This window comes from Mya arenaria, chromosome 5, assembly GCF_026914265.1.
Source record: "Mya arenaria isolate MELC-2E11 chromosome 5, ASM2691426v1".
Lineage (NCBI taxonomy): Eukaryota > Metazoa > Mollusca > Bivalvia > Myida > Myidae > Mya > Mya arenaria.
Genome location: NC_069126.1, coordinates 56,275,941 through 56,294,585, shown reverse-complemented (window position 1 = coordinate 56,294,585; position 18,645 = coordinate 56,275,941). Strand labels below are relative to the sequence as shown.

At 32.6% G+C, this 18,645-nt stretch overlaps 1 protein-coding gene across 8 annotated transcripts in view; it reads right to left on the bottom strand.

Annotated features, from left to right (window-relative positions):
• Positions 1 to 3,770: 3,770 nt before the first annotated feature.
• LOC128236126 (mucin-5AC-like) overlaps positions 3,771 to 18,645 on the bottom strand; it is a 144,446-nt gene continuing 129,571 nt past the window's right edge. For 7 of the 8 annotated variants that reach the window (XM_052950990.1, XM_052950989.1, XM_052950991.1 and 4 more), the window contains 5 exons: positions 17,879 to 17,905; positions 17,475 to 17,564; positions 10,054 to 10,213; positions 8,371 to 8,445; positions 3,771 to 8,221 (listed from right to left, as the gene is read on the bottom strand). In XM_052950990.1, the coding sequence (XP_052806950.1) occupies positions 8,020 to 8,221; positions 8,371 to 8,445; positions 10,054 to 10,213; positions 17,475 to 17,564; positions 17,879 to 17,905 (554 nt within the window). In that variant the 3' untranslated portion in view covers positions 3,771 to 8,019. The remainder of the gene's footprint in view (positions 8,222 to 8,370; positions 8,446 to 10,053; positions 10,214 to 17,474; positions 17,565 to 17,878; positions 17,906 to 18,645) is intronic. The other variant, XM_052950998.1, reaches the window with a different exon arrangement.

Here is an 18,645-nt window from a genome sequence, read left to right as displayed (position 1 = left end):
AGTATACACATTGTTAGGACCTGATTGTGTGTTTTTTGTATATATAATAACTTCCGTTGAGACCATAGGCGGTTCCGGGGGGGGGGGGCGGACCCGGCGCGCGCCCCCCTAAAATTTTCCAAGTATATGTATAAATTATTTATATCATTCCATCATTGTAGATAGCTTTTAAGGTTATGATTTGCTCCACACACAAAAATAGATCTCGATTTACCGTGGTTGTATCGAACATCTATTTGGCCACATTGGACTCTTACGAAACATAATTGGTCCGGGAGCAGTTCGGAACGTGCACAATATTTCGTCCGATTCAATTTGATTGTGTTATGCCATATGCGAAATGCTTTTTGGGAAATGATTTTTGTGCAAAATGCGAGATGCTAAATGCTTTTAAAATGCTTCATGCGAAATGCGAGATGCGAAGGAAATCCGTTATTCAGGAGGTGTTACTATATTTAGATTTCACATAGCACGAGCTTCCGTAATTCCGTACCCGGCCATTCGATTGGTCGAAAATGAAACTATTGGTCTATATATAGCATTTGCATAACGCATTTCGCAAGAAGCATTGAGCCCCGGCGTTCCATAGTAAACACATGCAATAGTTTAAGAGCTTGAGGCCGTCGCGAAGGCCTCCGACCCCCTGAATTACCATGAAAACACATGGGGGCCATGCTGACAAATTGCTGACTGTATTGATAAAAAGGGAAACTTACTAGTTAGTGAAATGAAAGTAGAATGAACGGTTATTTTATTTTCGATTATGTACTATTTTGTTGTGAAATATTGATTTTATAATGTTTTATTAGCTTGCTAGCCGCAAACAAACTAGCTTACTTATTTCAAAGTTGATCATTATGGTCTAACAGAATCTTCTCAAGAACTCGATTCCTGCTGGTCATATATATTGACGACCTACAATAAACCTTATAATACAGCACATAAATTGCGTTTCGTTACCTTTTTATGGATGAAAAAACTTAACTTTAATCAGTTAATATTATATTAAGTTTTACTTCTTTCTTTATTGTTTTCAAGTTCATGATGACTAATGAGACCTAGATTTTTAGCTCACCTGAGCACGGAGTGCTCAAGGTGAGCTATTGTGATCGCCCAGTGTCCGTCGTCGTCAACAATTTGACTGTTAACACTCTAGAGGTCACAATTTAAGGCACATTCTTAATGAAACTTGGTCAGAACGTTACCATCAATAAAATCTTTAACGAGTTCGATATTGTGTCATCTGGGGTTAAAAACTAGGTCACCAGGTCAAATTAATGGAAAAGCTTGTTAACACTATAGAGGTCACATTTATGACTGTATCTTCAGGAAACTTGGTCAGAATTTTAATATTAATAATCTCTAGGTCAAGTTCGAATCTGGGCCATGTGCGGTCAAAAACTAGGTCACCAGGTCAAATTGAAGTAAAAGCTTGTTAACACCCTAGAGGTCACATTTTATGACTGTATCTTCATGAAAGTTGGTCAGAATGTTTATATTGATAATCTCTAAGTCAAGTTTAAATCTGGGTCAAGTGCGGTCAAAAACTATGTCATGAGGTCAAATCATAGGAAAAGCTTGTTAGCACTCTAGAGGTCACATTTATGACTGTATGTTCATGAAACTTAGTCTGAATGTTTATATTCATTACCTCTAGGTCAAGTTCGAATCTGGGTCATGTGCGGTCCAAAACTAGGTCACCAGGTCAAATAATAGGAAAAGCATGTTAACACTCTAGAGGCCACATTTATGACCGTATGTTCATGGAACTTGATCAAAATGTTATTCTTGATGATCTTTAGGTAGAGTTTAAAACTGGGTAATCAGAGGTCAAAAACCAGGCCACTAGGTCAAATCATAGAAAAACTTTGTAAACACTGTAGAGGTTACATTCTCTCTTTGATCACCATGAAACTATGTCAGAATGTTTGCGTTTATGAAGTCTATGTCAAGTTTGAAACTGGATAACCTGAGTTCAAAACCTAGGTCACGAAGTCAAATCATAGAAAACATTGGTAAAACACTGTTGAGGCCATATTTTCTACTTTATCTATAGCTATGAAACCTGGTCAGAATGTACTTATTACAGCAAGGTAAGGTTTGCAACTGGGTCATCTGTGATATTAAAAAAGATCATCCATGATATTAAAATAAAACTTGGTCACTAGGAAGGATCTAACCCCCTGTTACAATTGCCCTCGCCCTGAAAACACTTATTTCACACTTGAATTGGATCAGGTGAGCGATACAGGGCCTTTAGGGCCCTCTTGTTTTAATTTTGCGAGGTTATGCGCAGATCAACTAGCTTGAATTCCCAGTGAAATCGTGGTCCAGTGAACTTGTATTACACTGATCGTTTCAACATACATGTATGTATTGATAGAGAATTGGATGGTGCATGTGCATGGTATTTACTGTGTGAAAGAAACGTCTTGTACCCTCATTATATGTACATGTTTATATTGTTTACGTAGTTTATTCCAAGCATATTAAAGCTGGACATCATGGTGTGTTAACAAACGGCGGACATGGGTGTCATGAGACAAAGACAAAAAAATCACTACAAGACGACACACTTGAAGTAATTACTTAGTAACACAAATACCTTTTCAATGGAAGTGTCTACATGAAATAACTTTGGGAGGCAATTTTGTTGCTGACAGTTTTCATTGCAAAGAGCATCATTATGTATTAGTTAGATGACATGAATTAAAATCTTCATGATTAAGAATGGGCAGATTGCGTAGCGAACAAGCCCTTCTTAATCATTAAGATTTTAATTCAGGTTATCTAACTGACTTAAAATACAACCTCATTGGCTGATACATTGTCCAAGCAAAATCTGACGTATGGATTGTGTATTGTATGAGTGGCAGTGGGTTGAACCTTTTAAGTTTACACGCGTAAGTTGAAATTCTTAATGATCTGCAATTTCATAGGCTGAAAACGTAGGTTGTATTCTTAATGTATGTATTGCTATACATGCATATGTTTTTCTCGGGTGATCTTTTGTATTGGTAATAGCTATAGACGCCCAGACGTGACAAGTAATTTTTATACAAACTTAGCCAAAACTAACCTTCGGGACAAGACCAGCCCAGGAGCATAAACCCCATTTTAAAAGCTATTACTTATCAACTTTAAGACAATGTGGCTATCATAAAGATGATTCAAGCAGGCACACTCTCACTCTTTAACACAACAATAAATGTAATCATATGAGTACTTGGGGTTTACTTTTTTAGTTTTATTATTCATTGTTTTATTCTCAAGTTTCCTCAAGTTCATACATACTTTGATAAGAGTTACCATAAATTTACATTTTTACTTTATTCAGGAATGTTGGGATATTAAAGAGTGAGGTTGTGCACACAAACTAATTTAAACCCCTTGTAAATTTATGTTCAACAGAGTTACAGACCCTTCAAAGGCGGTACCTAATAATCCTTGCTAATCACCTCAAGTTTTATGCATACAGTGTGTTGATTTTAGAGTTTTTTGTTGTTCTAAATTTCTGGTTTGTGATTGTTTTTCAGTTCTATGTCATTGTGTTGACCCTGTGCCATTAATGGGGTTCGTATTCCAACTATCGACTACTGGACCGTTCTGTAGTTTTCATATATTAACATTGACCCTGTATATCGCATTTTAAATAATTTTGATTCAACTTCTGATTTGCCATGGTCGTCAGTGAAAATACAAAAGGACGATGCATTGCAGTTATGGTATTATAAAGTAACATGTTACTTTAAAAAAAGTACAAATCAAAAGATAAAGATAACTTTTATTCAAGAATCATTCATAACAATAACACAGAATACAAAAGCATTTAATGCACATACAAACAATGTAATGTTTATAGGAATGATTTTAAAACGGCTAACTGCACTGCAAATATTCAAACCAATTACTCAAAAACATACAAGTAATTTAACACCTTGATATTTAGATACTTATGCGATGTGCACACTTTAAAGTGCAAAAATGTAAACCTCGTGAGTTAAAATTTAACAATGATTGGTTGAACAGAAGACCAGGCAATTAGATCATAAGGTCATAAATCAGATAATTAATTAACTAGATACTAAATGCATATATATACACATGTGAATATTATAATTTTATATTAAAGCATGTCGATTCTGATCTTTAAATCAAATTAAACCCTATTCAAGATGTCTTCATGTTTCTATGTCTCTGAGCACGTACTTTCTCAAGGCAATAAACAAATACATTTAGCAATGACACAGATTCACGTAACTATGGCACAATGAAAACAATCATAGTAGCACTCAACACAACCCTTGTTTCATAACAAAAAAGGCTATTTTGATTAATAAAACATTTCAGATCAGGAACTATACACTTAAACGAAGTGAAAGGCTCTAATTACAGCACACCATGAATATGAATCATACATTTGATAGATTGGAGACAGCAAAAAAAACAACGTACAAACATAAGTACATATTTGGTATTAGGGTCAGAAGGAATAGCTATATAGAAACTTGATTCATCATGTCTTTTGATAATGTATTCAAACATTGAACATTAATATAAAACTTTAAAGATGCATTAAACCTGCTGAATATAAACCTGGCAAAGCATGGGGTATAAATTATTCACACAGAATGAGCTTTTCTTATTGGCTCTTTTTATCAAGGGGAAATCCCCATAACATTCCTACAAGCTATTGAATTTCAATAGTTCACAATGACTGTGATATTTACTACAAATTGTTCGCATATCATATTACTTCCTGAGTGAAATAAATCGGGCAACTTAACCAAGTATACTGATATCTCGTTCTTTCTCTTTCACTTACAATTTACAAAACAATAGGGCATTCTGTTTAACCCATGCACAACTTCACATATATTTTGTTAATTATAAAACATGCATGTTTATACCAGATAGGACAGCATTATAAAAATTGGACATTGCCCTTTTGTCAAGTACAAATTGTACGCTTATTATCGAGTTATACACTTAAATTGTGACTTAATGTTTGATAAAACTTCCGAATCATATGATCATTGGTTACCATAATTATATCATTTGAAAGTCTTACAAAGATTATAATCAATGTTTATTACACTGCAATTGGTTTCAATTGTTACCTTAAAAGTGTCATTCATTACATGGCTACGCTTAACATATTTTCTATTTTAAAGGGTTAACATTGCTTTTTTTCATATCGTCAAGACACTGGGTAAATATTTATGGCTCTTAGATACATAAGGTTTCGGCAAGCTGATAATATTTCAATTGCCGTCAAGTGCCATTCAATTATTTAGGTAAACATTATTCAGTGGCATATCGTATGACATATCAAATAGGTAAGTCTGATAAAGAGCACATATATTTTCTTCCCCAATTCAACCTTATTTATACTTCCTCAATGATATCTAGGTCGCTTTTTGAATACCTTAAATACCTTTTAAGAAAAAATAGTTCAATGGTAAGCAATTTATAAGGCACATAATTACAAGCTATTCTTGGTTCCCTACAACAATATTGAAATAACAAACATATTCATATAGACAATTTGTTTAACTATATATGGTCATATATTTTACCACTTATTGATGAAACAAAATTATGATGGGTAGAAAAAGGGTTACTACAATGCTTTTATCGCATTTGAAGATTATTATTTTTGCTCACCACAGCTGTTTACAAAATATTCAACTTTATAAGTGATATACGATATACCTAACATGTTGTAAAACATTTTTAAGTGAAGGGCAGTGGTTTATATCAAAATTATTACAGCTTTCTTAAAGTGTGTTTTGGTTCCCTTCAAAGAGCTATAAACCAACATTAAGGCCTTTAAAACATTCAAAACATATATAGTGAATAATAAACTTTAACACGAATAACAAACTTAAACTGTCAACTGTCAACTTACACACATGATATTATATTACACAATTTGTTATACATAACTATGGCACTCAATAAGCACATGTTTTCTGGACTAAAACAGCACATTCATAAATTGAAAAACACTAATCATTGTTGTACAATGTAAAAAGATACTCTAGTATATATACATACTTTTTATACTAATATATTTTTATCTGGCATTATTTTCCTCAATTTTCTTGGTTATAGGAATCCGTATCTATACAAATGTTTTTGTATAATTTAACATTTTAACAAAACAGCAACATTTAGCAACACAATCATAGAAATGTAGATACATCTGTGAATTAACAAAGTGTTTATGAAAACATGTTTGCTGGAATTCTTGGTTAGATGCAAGTAAAGCAATAGATCATCATCATAAATCACAACGAGTCTAAATAGTCACATAAGTAAAGTGCACATAATGTGATTTCAAAATAATTTGAAATATGAAACAGGACTTGATACATAACTCGAGGACTTAAGCATAGGTATGGCACAAAACATCGAAATATGTACATGATTGTATCATTCATAAATAAAATGTTAGCATATAAAATCTAAAAAAAACTATAACTTAGTAATACTTAAAGCACAGCAAGAAATGCGCATACATAACTCTTAGATCATGTGGACGGATACAGGAACATTTCAGACTGATCAATGTTTAACAACCGCTCTGCAGAGAGACCGCAAACACTGGTATATTGTTTTTTTTTAATCAAAAAGGGGCATAGCTCAACAATTACTAAAACCAGAGTTCTGAGCCTTGCTGTATAATGTCTTGGGGCGACATGTGTACCAAGTTTCATTTGAATAGCTTGAACAATTTGCAGAACAACAGACTGATGCTTCCGCCGACAACAACCCCAAGGCTAGACAATTACTGGACTAGCTAAAAATATAGATAGATCTGAATGACAAATAACATTACATGTACAAACAAAAGAAATGACGTGAGGCATTATCATACTATAGAATTATTTAAATGATTATTATGCTCTTGATATACATCAACATGATATCAAATACACTGATGTCTGTATAGGAAATAAATACTTGATGATATATTATACACTTGGATACCAAACTCACAACCAGATGACAACAAAAGTAATATTCACAATGATTTTTCCAATAATCTCTTCCTTCTGCCAATAGCAACCTTATCAGACATTCTGTAGGGGAATATTGCAGGTATTACATCAGTAGCTTAGAATCAATAACTGGCTGTTATGTAACAAATCGGGGAATTCCACACAATCACGCCAACAGACATAAGCATTCTACATAATGACTTAATATTTCATGTTTTGTACTTATGATGTAGGTAGGAGAGGTTTTATATGTATAAATAAACTGCCAGTTTGATATGGTCCATGAAGAAGTGACATAATAGCTTTTGTTCAAGTATTGATTGTCATAAATATCACATTATATATAGTCCTCTGTACACTGGCACTTAAATTGTGAAGCGTGAAACACATAACTAGCCTTTACTTGACCTTGTTTTTTTGACAATTGCTGTTAAGTAGCTATATTTAGATTATCATTCAATTCACAAAATGCTCCCTCAATGATATCTGTAGTAGTATCTTTGGTAGTAACTTAAACATAATTTAAATTGCAGTAATAGCTGTGCCAAAGAGATATATCAATTACAGATCTTATCTCAGATTACAACAAATATGCATCAAATGTGATATTAAATGGCAATTCATATTTTGCCCAGTTGAAAACCATTAAAAGAATGTACCTTAAATGAGCAAAATGTAGATCAACAGGCATATTTTTCATAATTGCAAATGGCAAATAATTCGCCTACTAAGACTATGTATAAAGTAATATTACAATAATGATGTATTTTTCTCAATAAGCAAATCATGAGTCTTGTAAAAAGGTTTTCCTTCCTTTAAGACCTAGAAGCAGAATACCGTAATTGCTGTATTCTTTTGTCAATTGTTCAATGGCATGAAACAATGAAATTTTAAATTTTAATAAGACATCTTTTCATTTTCTTAGTCAAAACAGTTACAATTGATATGGAATAATATCACAGAATGCAGACTTAGATAAAAAAAAAATCCCAAACTAACTGCTCTAGTCTGTCTAAACAATATCGTCCTCTTCACGCTTCTTCTTACTTTTCTTCTTCTTACTTTTCTTCACCTCTCCATCTTCACCAACAGCTCCTAGAGGTGGGAGAACATTCTTCTGACTAACCAGAGGCATGTCATCATATTGATCCCCTAAATTAGCTGATAGGCCTCTTCCATGTCCTTGCTGTCCAACTGGGGGCAAAGGCTGTGGCCTGAAATATCATAAAACGTATAGGTCCATTATAATTATGTTTAAATGACTTATACATTTGATTGGCATACATATTACATATATTACCCACAGGTGGTCATTTTTACACAAATTAACCTAGTATACGTATACATAAAGAACTTGAATTACCTAAGTGTCACTTCAGCAGTGGCGTCTTTATCTACAGTAGGATTAATTGCACTCTTGGAAACTGCTGACCCAGTACTACAAAACAAAACACCATTCACACCACTTCAACACACCAATGCTTATATTGAAGGGGCTAGACACCAGATGGTCCAAAAATCTTCAAATACAATATTTTCTCAAATACCAGGAAAGCCTCGATTTGTCAATGCGAGCTAGTAGGAGGCCAATAGTAATAGTACATATTACTTTAAATGGTTAAAATAGTAAACACAAAAACCATGTTGCTGTCTTGACATCTGTGTTTCCCTGTTTAAAGTAGCACATAATTGTTTCCCAGTTTAAATCAAATCTGTTTATGAGTACAGATAAATGTACCAACTTACTGGGATTTATGTGGTACACATTAACCATAGTAAATTTCGAATTGGAAAAATGTGCAAAAACTGCAAATGATGTGTGTTGTAAACGATTTGATACATCAGTAACATTTCAAAGTGTTGTACACAATGATGTCAATTTTATGCAAGTTTTTGACAACTTTCTAATTTTTTTAATGTATAAATTGTATCATCACATTAGTGCCTAGTCCCTTAAAGGTCACTATATGTTTCTTTGTTTGTTTCATGCTTTTTTTTAAAATACCACACAATTGCTACTTAGAAAGTCCGAAGAAGCAATAACAAAGAAAATAGATTAAAAAAAAAAACTATAAAAGAATTTAACAGTCCTTTTACCCCTTATGGCATGCCATGTGGAATTCTCTGTAAAACAGGCAAAGAAGGCTTTAAAAGCCCATACTATCACATTCTCAAAGGGACTCCTGACTTCAGGAAGGGAACTTGATACTAACTTGTGTGATTCCTTCAGGATCCTTTGAAAATAAAGTTAGTGTCAATGCCTGCAGCAGTCCCATACTGATTTTAATGCCATTTGAAAATGATTCGAATGTCATGAAACATAATCTGAATGCAAGCTTAAATTCATTTTCACAGGAGACATAGTAAGTTCTAAAGTATAATAATGAAGTGTTTGGTGTATTTTGCTTATTTTCATAAACATTGCAACCACATATATACAATGAAAAGAACATCAAATAAGCTCCCTATACTCTCTCTTTGCATACTTCAGTTCAGTTCAGTTCCATGAACAAATACTCTTTTACTAAGTGAGGTATTTTCATGATATTGGTTGCCATAGATTTTCATATTTTATAAGTGTAATCTTGTCACTAACTTTTGTTGCCATAATGCAACCACAATATTTGGCCAGCAAAAGAAGGCTTCAAGCAAAGTTGTGTGAAATATCACACTAAATACAAAGTTTCACAAACTTAACTTGCATGCTTCCAGGATCCAGCATTTTTCAGTAGGGATGACAAAACAGACGTTGTTTGTTGCCATATAACATTTTTTTTTCATTCTTTTTGAAACAACAAGCATTTGGTGAAACCACTAAGGGACTTATAACACATGCAGTTGATGAGGTAAGTAAGGTCCAAACATATTTTTACTATGTTATAATGTATTATTACTATTAAAGTGCAGTCAGTGCAAAGACTTTCAAGATCAACTATAGTGAGGACACATCAACACAGCGAATGAAAGACTGGTGCAAGAAAACACCACATTTAGCACATTATATACGTATTAGTTTTTTTTGTATATGGTAGCAAACATTTTTTACCTTTGGCTATCCATTGCTTCCTTAGCTTTTGCATCTTTGTGTTGGGTTGAGACAGGGGGTTCTGATCTGTGTGTTGTATGGCTTGCCGGATCATTCCTGACCTTCGACTTGTTGTTCCTTCCTTCTGGAGGATTCCTTCCAGCACCCCCTTCATCAACACCTAGTCATGCAAAATTTAGCATAAACAAAGCTACCTATTAAAGAAAATAATTAAACAATAAGCTAATATTTGACTGTCACTGTACAAGTCAGAGAGTGTGAGTTGCTGTTAGCTCAGCTGGTATAGGATCTCTCTTGCAAGCAGGGTGCCCCAGGTTGACCGCATACTTTTCTGTGACTGTGACATTTAGTGCCCTATGGGCAGCCTTGACTGGAACGCAGTGCAAATGAGTGAGACTGAGAATTGTGGAGAGGCCCATTATAGTTATATATAACCATCTAGCAGTGGTCAAAATTTGAACTAGCCCACAAGCCCTGCACTGGGCTTGCTTGAATTATGGGTTGTATACAGCAGGGCTTGTTAAAAATTTTAATGCCAAGTAGCAGTATATGAGTTCAGGCTTGTTCATCCAAAAGGTTAATTTCGATGGCTGATCTTGTTTGGGAATTTGGGGGTAAATTTCAGCTCAGAGGTTGAAAATCACAATACAAACTGCTATGTGTCAACAGTATTTTTGAGGAGGGGGGGGGGGGGGGGGGGGGCTCACTCAGTTGTTAGAGCTTCTGGGTTGCAAGCAAGGGGCCCAAGGTTCGATATGAGGACTTGTTGCATACTTTTCTGTACATGACACATGATTAAACTCATCAATATTTATCAGGCTAGGTTGTTAAAATAATTTCAGAAACTCTGACTAAAGTTAACAGTTAATGTAACAACCTCCTTACATTTTGGTTTTCAGCCAACACCTTGCTTAGTAATCAAACTAATGAAAACATGCTTAGAAATGAAAACATGTAATACTCACAATTAATTCTTGCCCTTCCAAAGTTCTATGTTAGTAATTACATATACATCTGCAGTAAACCTTGAGGAAGATGGTGCAACTATCCAGTAGTTGAAGAAATAACTTTGTCATCATGCCACTTGTTAACAACTATCATGATCATGGTGTCTAACACAAGGTATAATTAGCAAATGTTTAATAGATCTTGTATCTAAATAAAAAACAAAACACCAGGTGTCTGTACAATTTAACATGAATGATAAAGGCAATACTGATCTAGATCAAAATTCTGTGAATACAAAGTCTTGTAATTACTGTTGAAGATTTCTACACTAAGGGTGGCTTAGAATCCTCATTGTTGTTGGCAGATCATCAGCTTCTTGAATTTTAATTAAAGAAACAAAAAACAATTAAGATTTCTTATGCTCGATGACAAGCCAAGGGTTGTAGGTCAATGCCAAACATTGTTGAGGCAAAGATATTTCAGAAACCAGCAATATACAACAAAGTCATATTTTTTAAAACAATTTACTTCCAGGTTTACAAGAAAGGACAAAGATGATGCCATTAAGTTTCATACATATAGTACAGAAAAAAGCTAAAATACAGTACATGTACATTGTGTAATTATTCTAAACAATTTATATCCAGTAATCCTCAGCTTAATATTCCTAACATAACTACAGTCTGCCCAGGATAATGCTTTAATTTATTTCAAGTTTACTTGATATAGCTCATCATGCATAGAATAGTACCACATAATTAAAGAAGTGGTATTTGTGCAAGTCATCTTTTTTCTCTTACAATTTGATCTTAGTCATATATTGTAAAACCATGTAATTTCTTTCCTGGGCAGACTTGAGTCTTTTGAAAGATTATAAATTATATAATGTTAAATACATACACAAAAATGGCACCATATTTAGGAACAAAGACTTTCAAAGTAAAAATAAAATAGCTTTTTTCAAACAAATCACCAATAGTTAATTTCAAACAACAATCTTAATTTAAAGTTTTATACATGAATCTTTTTGTAAAATTGATAAAAGAATTTGTTTGCCAAAAACAATTAAGAAAATCAATTAATAATAGTACAAAAATAGATCAAGTAATTAACCAATGTCATTTCATTAAGATTATTTAAGAATTATTTTTTTTTTTTTCTTTCAAATATATTTTGATTGTTCAATAAATAAGATTTTATTTTCCGGAAAAAAGTAAATGTACGTATTTATAAAGCACTGAAAATCGAAAGGATTTCGTAAAACTAAAAAATTATATGGCACATTTATAATAACAACAGTTTCACAACATGATTATATAATAAACAAGTAAATTCCTTGAATTGATATCCCCATCTGATTATAGGCAAAGTATACGATGGAATGGAAATCAAGTGTTGGTGAAATATTCCAACCAAAACATGCAATACGGCTGCAGAGTGGTGGACTCTTATGAACATTGGATATGCCATATGAGTTTGTATTGCAACTGTTTGAAATAAAAGAATATTATATGGTGTACGTACATAGCTTTAGATTTGCAAAAATAAAGCCTCTAGAGTGTTCGCAAGGTTGTCTAATTTTTCTAAGATTTTTACATAATGACCTAGTTTTTGACCCAATGTGACCTAGTTTCAAATTATTCCAAGACTTTATTGAGGCACATATTCTGATTTTAGTTTCATTAAGATTAGAGCAGATAGATATTTGATTACATCTGTTTGTTCCCAAGTTTTCTCTAAGATTTGACCTAATGACCTAGTTTTTGACCCCATGTGAACAACTTCTATAGTCTTACTACAGTTTGAACAAAGTCTGACCAATCAATACCAATATTTGGTTCCTGACATGTTTTTTTTTTAAGATATCTGACCTAGTGTTCTCCTTTCTCATATGATCCAGTTTCAAACTACTGAAGGATTTTATGAAGGAAAAACATTCTGATTAAGTTTTTATAAATATTGGACCAGATATATTTTGTCTATAGTATGTTCCCAAGATTTCACATGGGACCTAGTTAAGGTTAACATTCTATCTAAGATTGATCATAATCTGGCCAATTATTACCATGGTATGGTTCCGGACAAAACAAATCTAAGATTTGAGCTAGAAACCTAATTTTTCATCAGATGTGACCCAGTTTTAAAGAGTTACAGGGAAACATTCTGGTTAAGATTCAGGGATAGTGAACCAGTCTCTGGTGTTTTTCTAAGATATTTCTAAAATTTGACCTTTTGACCTAGTTTTATTTACCACATGTGACACAGTTTTAAAAGCAGTTGAGAATTGATCAAGGGGAACATTCTGACCAACTTTATCTGACTAATGCCTGACAAGGGATGGTTCTGATGATATAGTTCCGGACAATAAACCTAAGATTTGTACTAGTAACCTAATTTAGATATATAGTAACCTGATTACATGTGACCAAGTTTTAAATTTGTGCAAGAGTTCATCAAAAAAAAAATTCTGATTATGTTTGATAAATATAATTACACCAAAAATAATACCTTCAGCTTGTTCCAAAGATTTTTGTAATATTTGACCTAGTGTTTGATCCCAAGAGTGCCCACATTTACAAGCGGATGAGATTTCATAAAAGGGAATATTCTGACCAAGTTTAAAACATTATATTTGCATTTCCTTCTCAGATATGGGCCGGACAGACAGACCCAAAGACGGAATGATGGACAACACCAAAACAATTCCCCCCACCCAAAACCTTCGGTTTGTTGGGGGATTTAAATAAACACACTCAAGTCATAGAAGAATATCAAACTTTCAATAAAAATAAAGCACTTTCCAACTGTTCTTATCTTTACATTACTGAGCACAAGACATTCAGGTACACCCAAGGATTAAATTGTCTGGAAAAGGCTATCAAAAATGTTTTGAAACTGATAATTTTAATGACCTTTTAAGTACAGAGGTTTTTCTACTGAGTTCACAGCCAAACCACATAAAATGCTTCTTTCTCAAACAATGACATTTTATCTCCAGTTATTTGGTGAATAATTTTCTCCCAATGAAACTCAACGATTTTGCCAAGTAGTCTTACATATCTTGAATAACACCAATATATATAATGCTAAAGCTAAAAAATTAAAGCAGGCAACAATTCTATACGTTTTTTTTACTTTTAGAACTTAACTGCAACATGGTCATTAAGGTAAAAGAACTAAACATGACATACATTCATTGGACATGACATTAACATAATAAAAACACACATTTCAACAGGATACAATGATTGTAATACAGTCCTTAACATAAAACTTTATAGTATATATTCCAAGAAGAGAAAAAGTGACATACTACATGTTTTTTTTTGTTTCTGTGAAATGTCAAAAGCAACCATGAAGTTTTTAGAAAGTTCCATGCTTTACATACAACATAATCATTACCAACATTGTTGTACCATTGGGACAAATAATAAGTTATTTCACATAATGTAGAAGTTCATTTTGAGTGTTTTGTAAAGCAAAGGACAATACTGACAAAGCTGTTATTATAGCTACAGGCATTATAATTATATTAATACTTGTAGCAATCAAGTAAATGTATGCACATTCTTAAGAGTGATGTAAAAATTGGGAATTTTAATGCACAAAAATGTTCTGATTTTGCACATTTGATTTGTGTTTCACCTTTAAGTATAATTAAGTCATGCTTACTTAAAAGGAACTCGCGCACTGGGCTATACATGTTGTATTTGATGTGAAGTTCACTTGTCAGATTTTGGTCAGATCATTCAATGTTCATTTGCAAACAGTAGTATTAGAAATATCAAAAATGCATTTAGAATTCATTAAAATTTATAATCGCAACACACCATGGCTCAGAGCATCCACTTTTGTTCACATGTACCTGGTAATCTTGGGCTTAACATGCAGTTTAAGTTAAATATTAACATGCTATTTGGCCAAAATACATGCCTGGGTATGTGTTAATGAAGTGGTGTTACGGTAAGTATATCTCCTTATGGACAGGCTTTCAAGTGACCAATAACAAAAATATAGGTATAGGTTAAGGGCTCTTTACTTACTGTTTTGAAACAATTAAATTATTACTGAAACTAATCACTGATTGTGATGTGGATGTAGTTCAGAGTTTAAAAAGGGTTTTGCTGAACTAAACTAAAGTTAGCTTACTGGTTATGATTCTGAGGGCATTTTGAGCATACTATTATTTTTTAACTATTTTCAGATAAGTAGGGAAAGTATGTAATTTTTCAAGAAAAAGTATGAGCCTGACCTGAAGGAAATGAAAGACCCATTTGAAAGCCTGTTAAGCACAAAGGGGTCTTTTGTGGGTACCTAAACAGTGCTTACACCTGCTTTTATGTAGTAAAATCCACTCAGTGATATCAGTAGGTTACACACCACCAATATTGTAAATAACTTTCGGGAAGGGGTCTGAAAGTGGCACAGGGTTTGAAAATATTTAGTAGATATTTTATCAAGGTAAAACAATGAACCATGCAGACTGAAAAGCACACAGAAAACCTATTTCCTTGAGAGTAAATTATAAGTCAAAACAAGAGATTTAATCATTAATGCTTGTGGACTTTTTATGTTACACATTAATAAATACACTATAAAACGGGTCAAGTATGAAACCTTTTCGGTATAAATTTAATACAGACACCTGTCAAGCATAACGTCTAGACTATAAATGGGCATGCATGTGTCCAGATACAAATACTCCTGGTACAGTTTCAGATCCTTTAAACTATTTACAATTAATAAAAATGAGCATAAAAAGTTCATTTTATAAATGAAGACTGACACTCACACTACACAAGGGTGGAATAAAGCAGTGCTAATAAATAAATCAGTATGACCAAAAACATCTAACAATTACAAATGGCATGAAGTAACACTTATTCTAAAAATCTTCCTCAAAGGTCTGCAATAAAATGCAAGCATCTTTGTTGTATAGTATCCCCCACCCCTCCCTTCGAACAACAACAACACTTTTAACAGGAGCACTACAAGGTAACAACAGTTGTTTTTCCAGGGTAATTTCTATGATTTAAAACATTATCAAGCCGCAGTAAATATACTTCATGTTAAAATGAGTTTTCAATAATTAAAGTTTTATGCCATTTAAATACTTACACGAAGGCTACATGCACACAGATATACTGATTTAACAAGAATTGACAAGCTAAAACTTGCTGTTGATTTTTAATTTCAAAGATCTTTGTGTTTAGTGACAAGGAAACATTTTCTGCAGGGTTAGTACATGTATACACCATTTGCTCATGATAAGCATAGTCTGTGATTAAATGCATTAAGCAGATATACATGCAGTATGAAAAAAACACTCAAAATGACACTTAAAGATGATGATCCCCCAACCCCTCCAACCTCAGATTGTTAGCTTAATTGTTCAGAACATATAGTTAAATTAAAAAGACTAACAAGATTAAACAAAACGAATAATAGTTATAGTATTTAGTGTTAACTTATATTAATTATCAATTATTTTACCAAAATTATCTTGACTATTTAAAAAAAAACACAATGAAATTATTTAAAAAATGTGATATATGTAGGGTTTCATATGTACAATTATTTCAATTCCGGATACCTACAGTAACCCTTTTTTTTGGCATCATTTTAAAGTGAAAAGATAAATATGTTAAAATTATAGCTAAAAAAGCAACATTACAAACATGCTTTTCTTAATTTTGAAAGATTGTAAAATAGGTCTTATAACATCAGTTTCAGTCGAGCTAAAAAACCTAAAAAAATCTACTCAAACTGCAATAATTTATCTCTAGTATATTTTAAGTCATACATTTTACTCATTAATCAGCAAGCAATATATTTTAAAATGATACCAAATGTACATGGGGGTCACCAGGAATCCAAATCGAGCATTATTCTGCATTGTACATAGGATACCTTAAGAATTCATTTTTCAACAAACATAATGTTTCAAATTCTGACTTTTTCAATTGCAATAAATAAAGAACTTTGTACACTCAACAACTATTTTCTCCACTGATGTTATTCTATTCAGTAAGTCTCTATTTCAACCTGAAGGCACAGATAAAATTGATTTTAACATTTATATTAAAAATATGACACCATTTATCACATCATCTAAACATTTTAAGCCAAATGTTTAAATTAAAGGTTCAGATGTATAAAACATTAATTATATCTTAAACAGAAGCAAAATTGTCGATAAAATTGAAAAAAGACTAATTATCAGGTTTAAATACAAACTCAGATATCTTTCATTATGACTGTGACAGAATAATGTCAAAACATGCTGTATTCATTTCTAATTATTGTTGCAGTTACTCATTGAAAAAAAAATGTTTTAAGTTTCCAGTAAAATGTTGTATTTACTTATTCACTCTGTAGTCCTTTCTCAATAGAAACCAGTATTGTTTTCAAACTGGTAGGCAACTTGAAGCTCGGGCCTCTTGATACCTACACCACTAGAGCTTTTCGCTTACCGTTTAGAAAGGCAAGTAGTGCAAGTAGAGATACTGCCACATCTCCACCTTTAACTACAATTCCAATTATGAGGTAAACAGGCCAACAATCTGAAAAACATACCATTGTGAATTCTGTAAGCAATATTGAGAAAGCTTAATCATTTATATGTTTTATTATTCCTCACATGACAGCCATTGTATATATAAATATATATATATATATATATATAGTCAAAACTAGGTATTCAAGTTGAAAGGACCTTTTTCAGAATTTCTATGAATATTGATGGTGGAAGGCTCAACATCTAGTGTTACTGCACACTTTTCTTGAGAGCTATATTTTAGACAGTAACTGTAACTCATAACAATATTTTTTATAAAAGGCATAACAGCATTATACAAACAATTTTGCAAAACCATACCTGCTTCACTCGATTCATCTTTGCAAACTGTAACAGAAGAAAACAAACATATTTTTTAAACTGTAACATTTTTCAATTTGCAGTGAGTACACCAATGGCTCCAATTTTATTTGAGTTAGGAATATGTTCACATAGTTACACATATTAGCATATTTCCTTTTTTATGTTACAATGCATATACAAGAAGTTGAAATATCATATATTTCATGGATTTTTGAGTTAATGTTGGGTTTTGATTTTTTTTTTGCTAATAGTTTTGCTATTAAAGGAAAAATGAATTATATTAAAATGGCATGAAATCATGAATGCTAGAACAATGACAAGCTGAAATAGTTCTAATAGTTTAGATGAGAATCCACAAAGTGAAAATTGATTTCAAGGGCCAAAATTCTTAAACTTGTTGGCTATACCTGACAAAAAAAATGTAAAGTGCTAGTACAATTGATGATGATCATGTGTACAAAGTATAAGAAAGCTCCACAAATGCCCTTATAGCTTAAAGTGAATTTAAAAATTCAAGTTCAAGAGCATTCTACTCTTTAACATGTCAGGGGTCGAAATTAACACAAGCCCGTAAGCCTTGCACTGGTAAAATCATTAAATGTCTTCGGGGCTTTTTCAAATTCTAAATTTTATATAGCAGGGCTTGTTTAAAATTTGATGCCAAGCTATACGAGGGTTGTCCGGAAAGTTTTGAGACTGCATTCATAAAAAACTTACCACTCATAGGATGCATTTAAAATTTAATCAGCTGTCAATTGTATCTA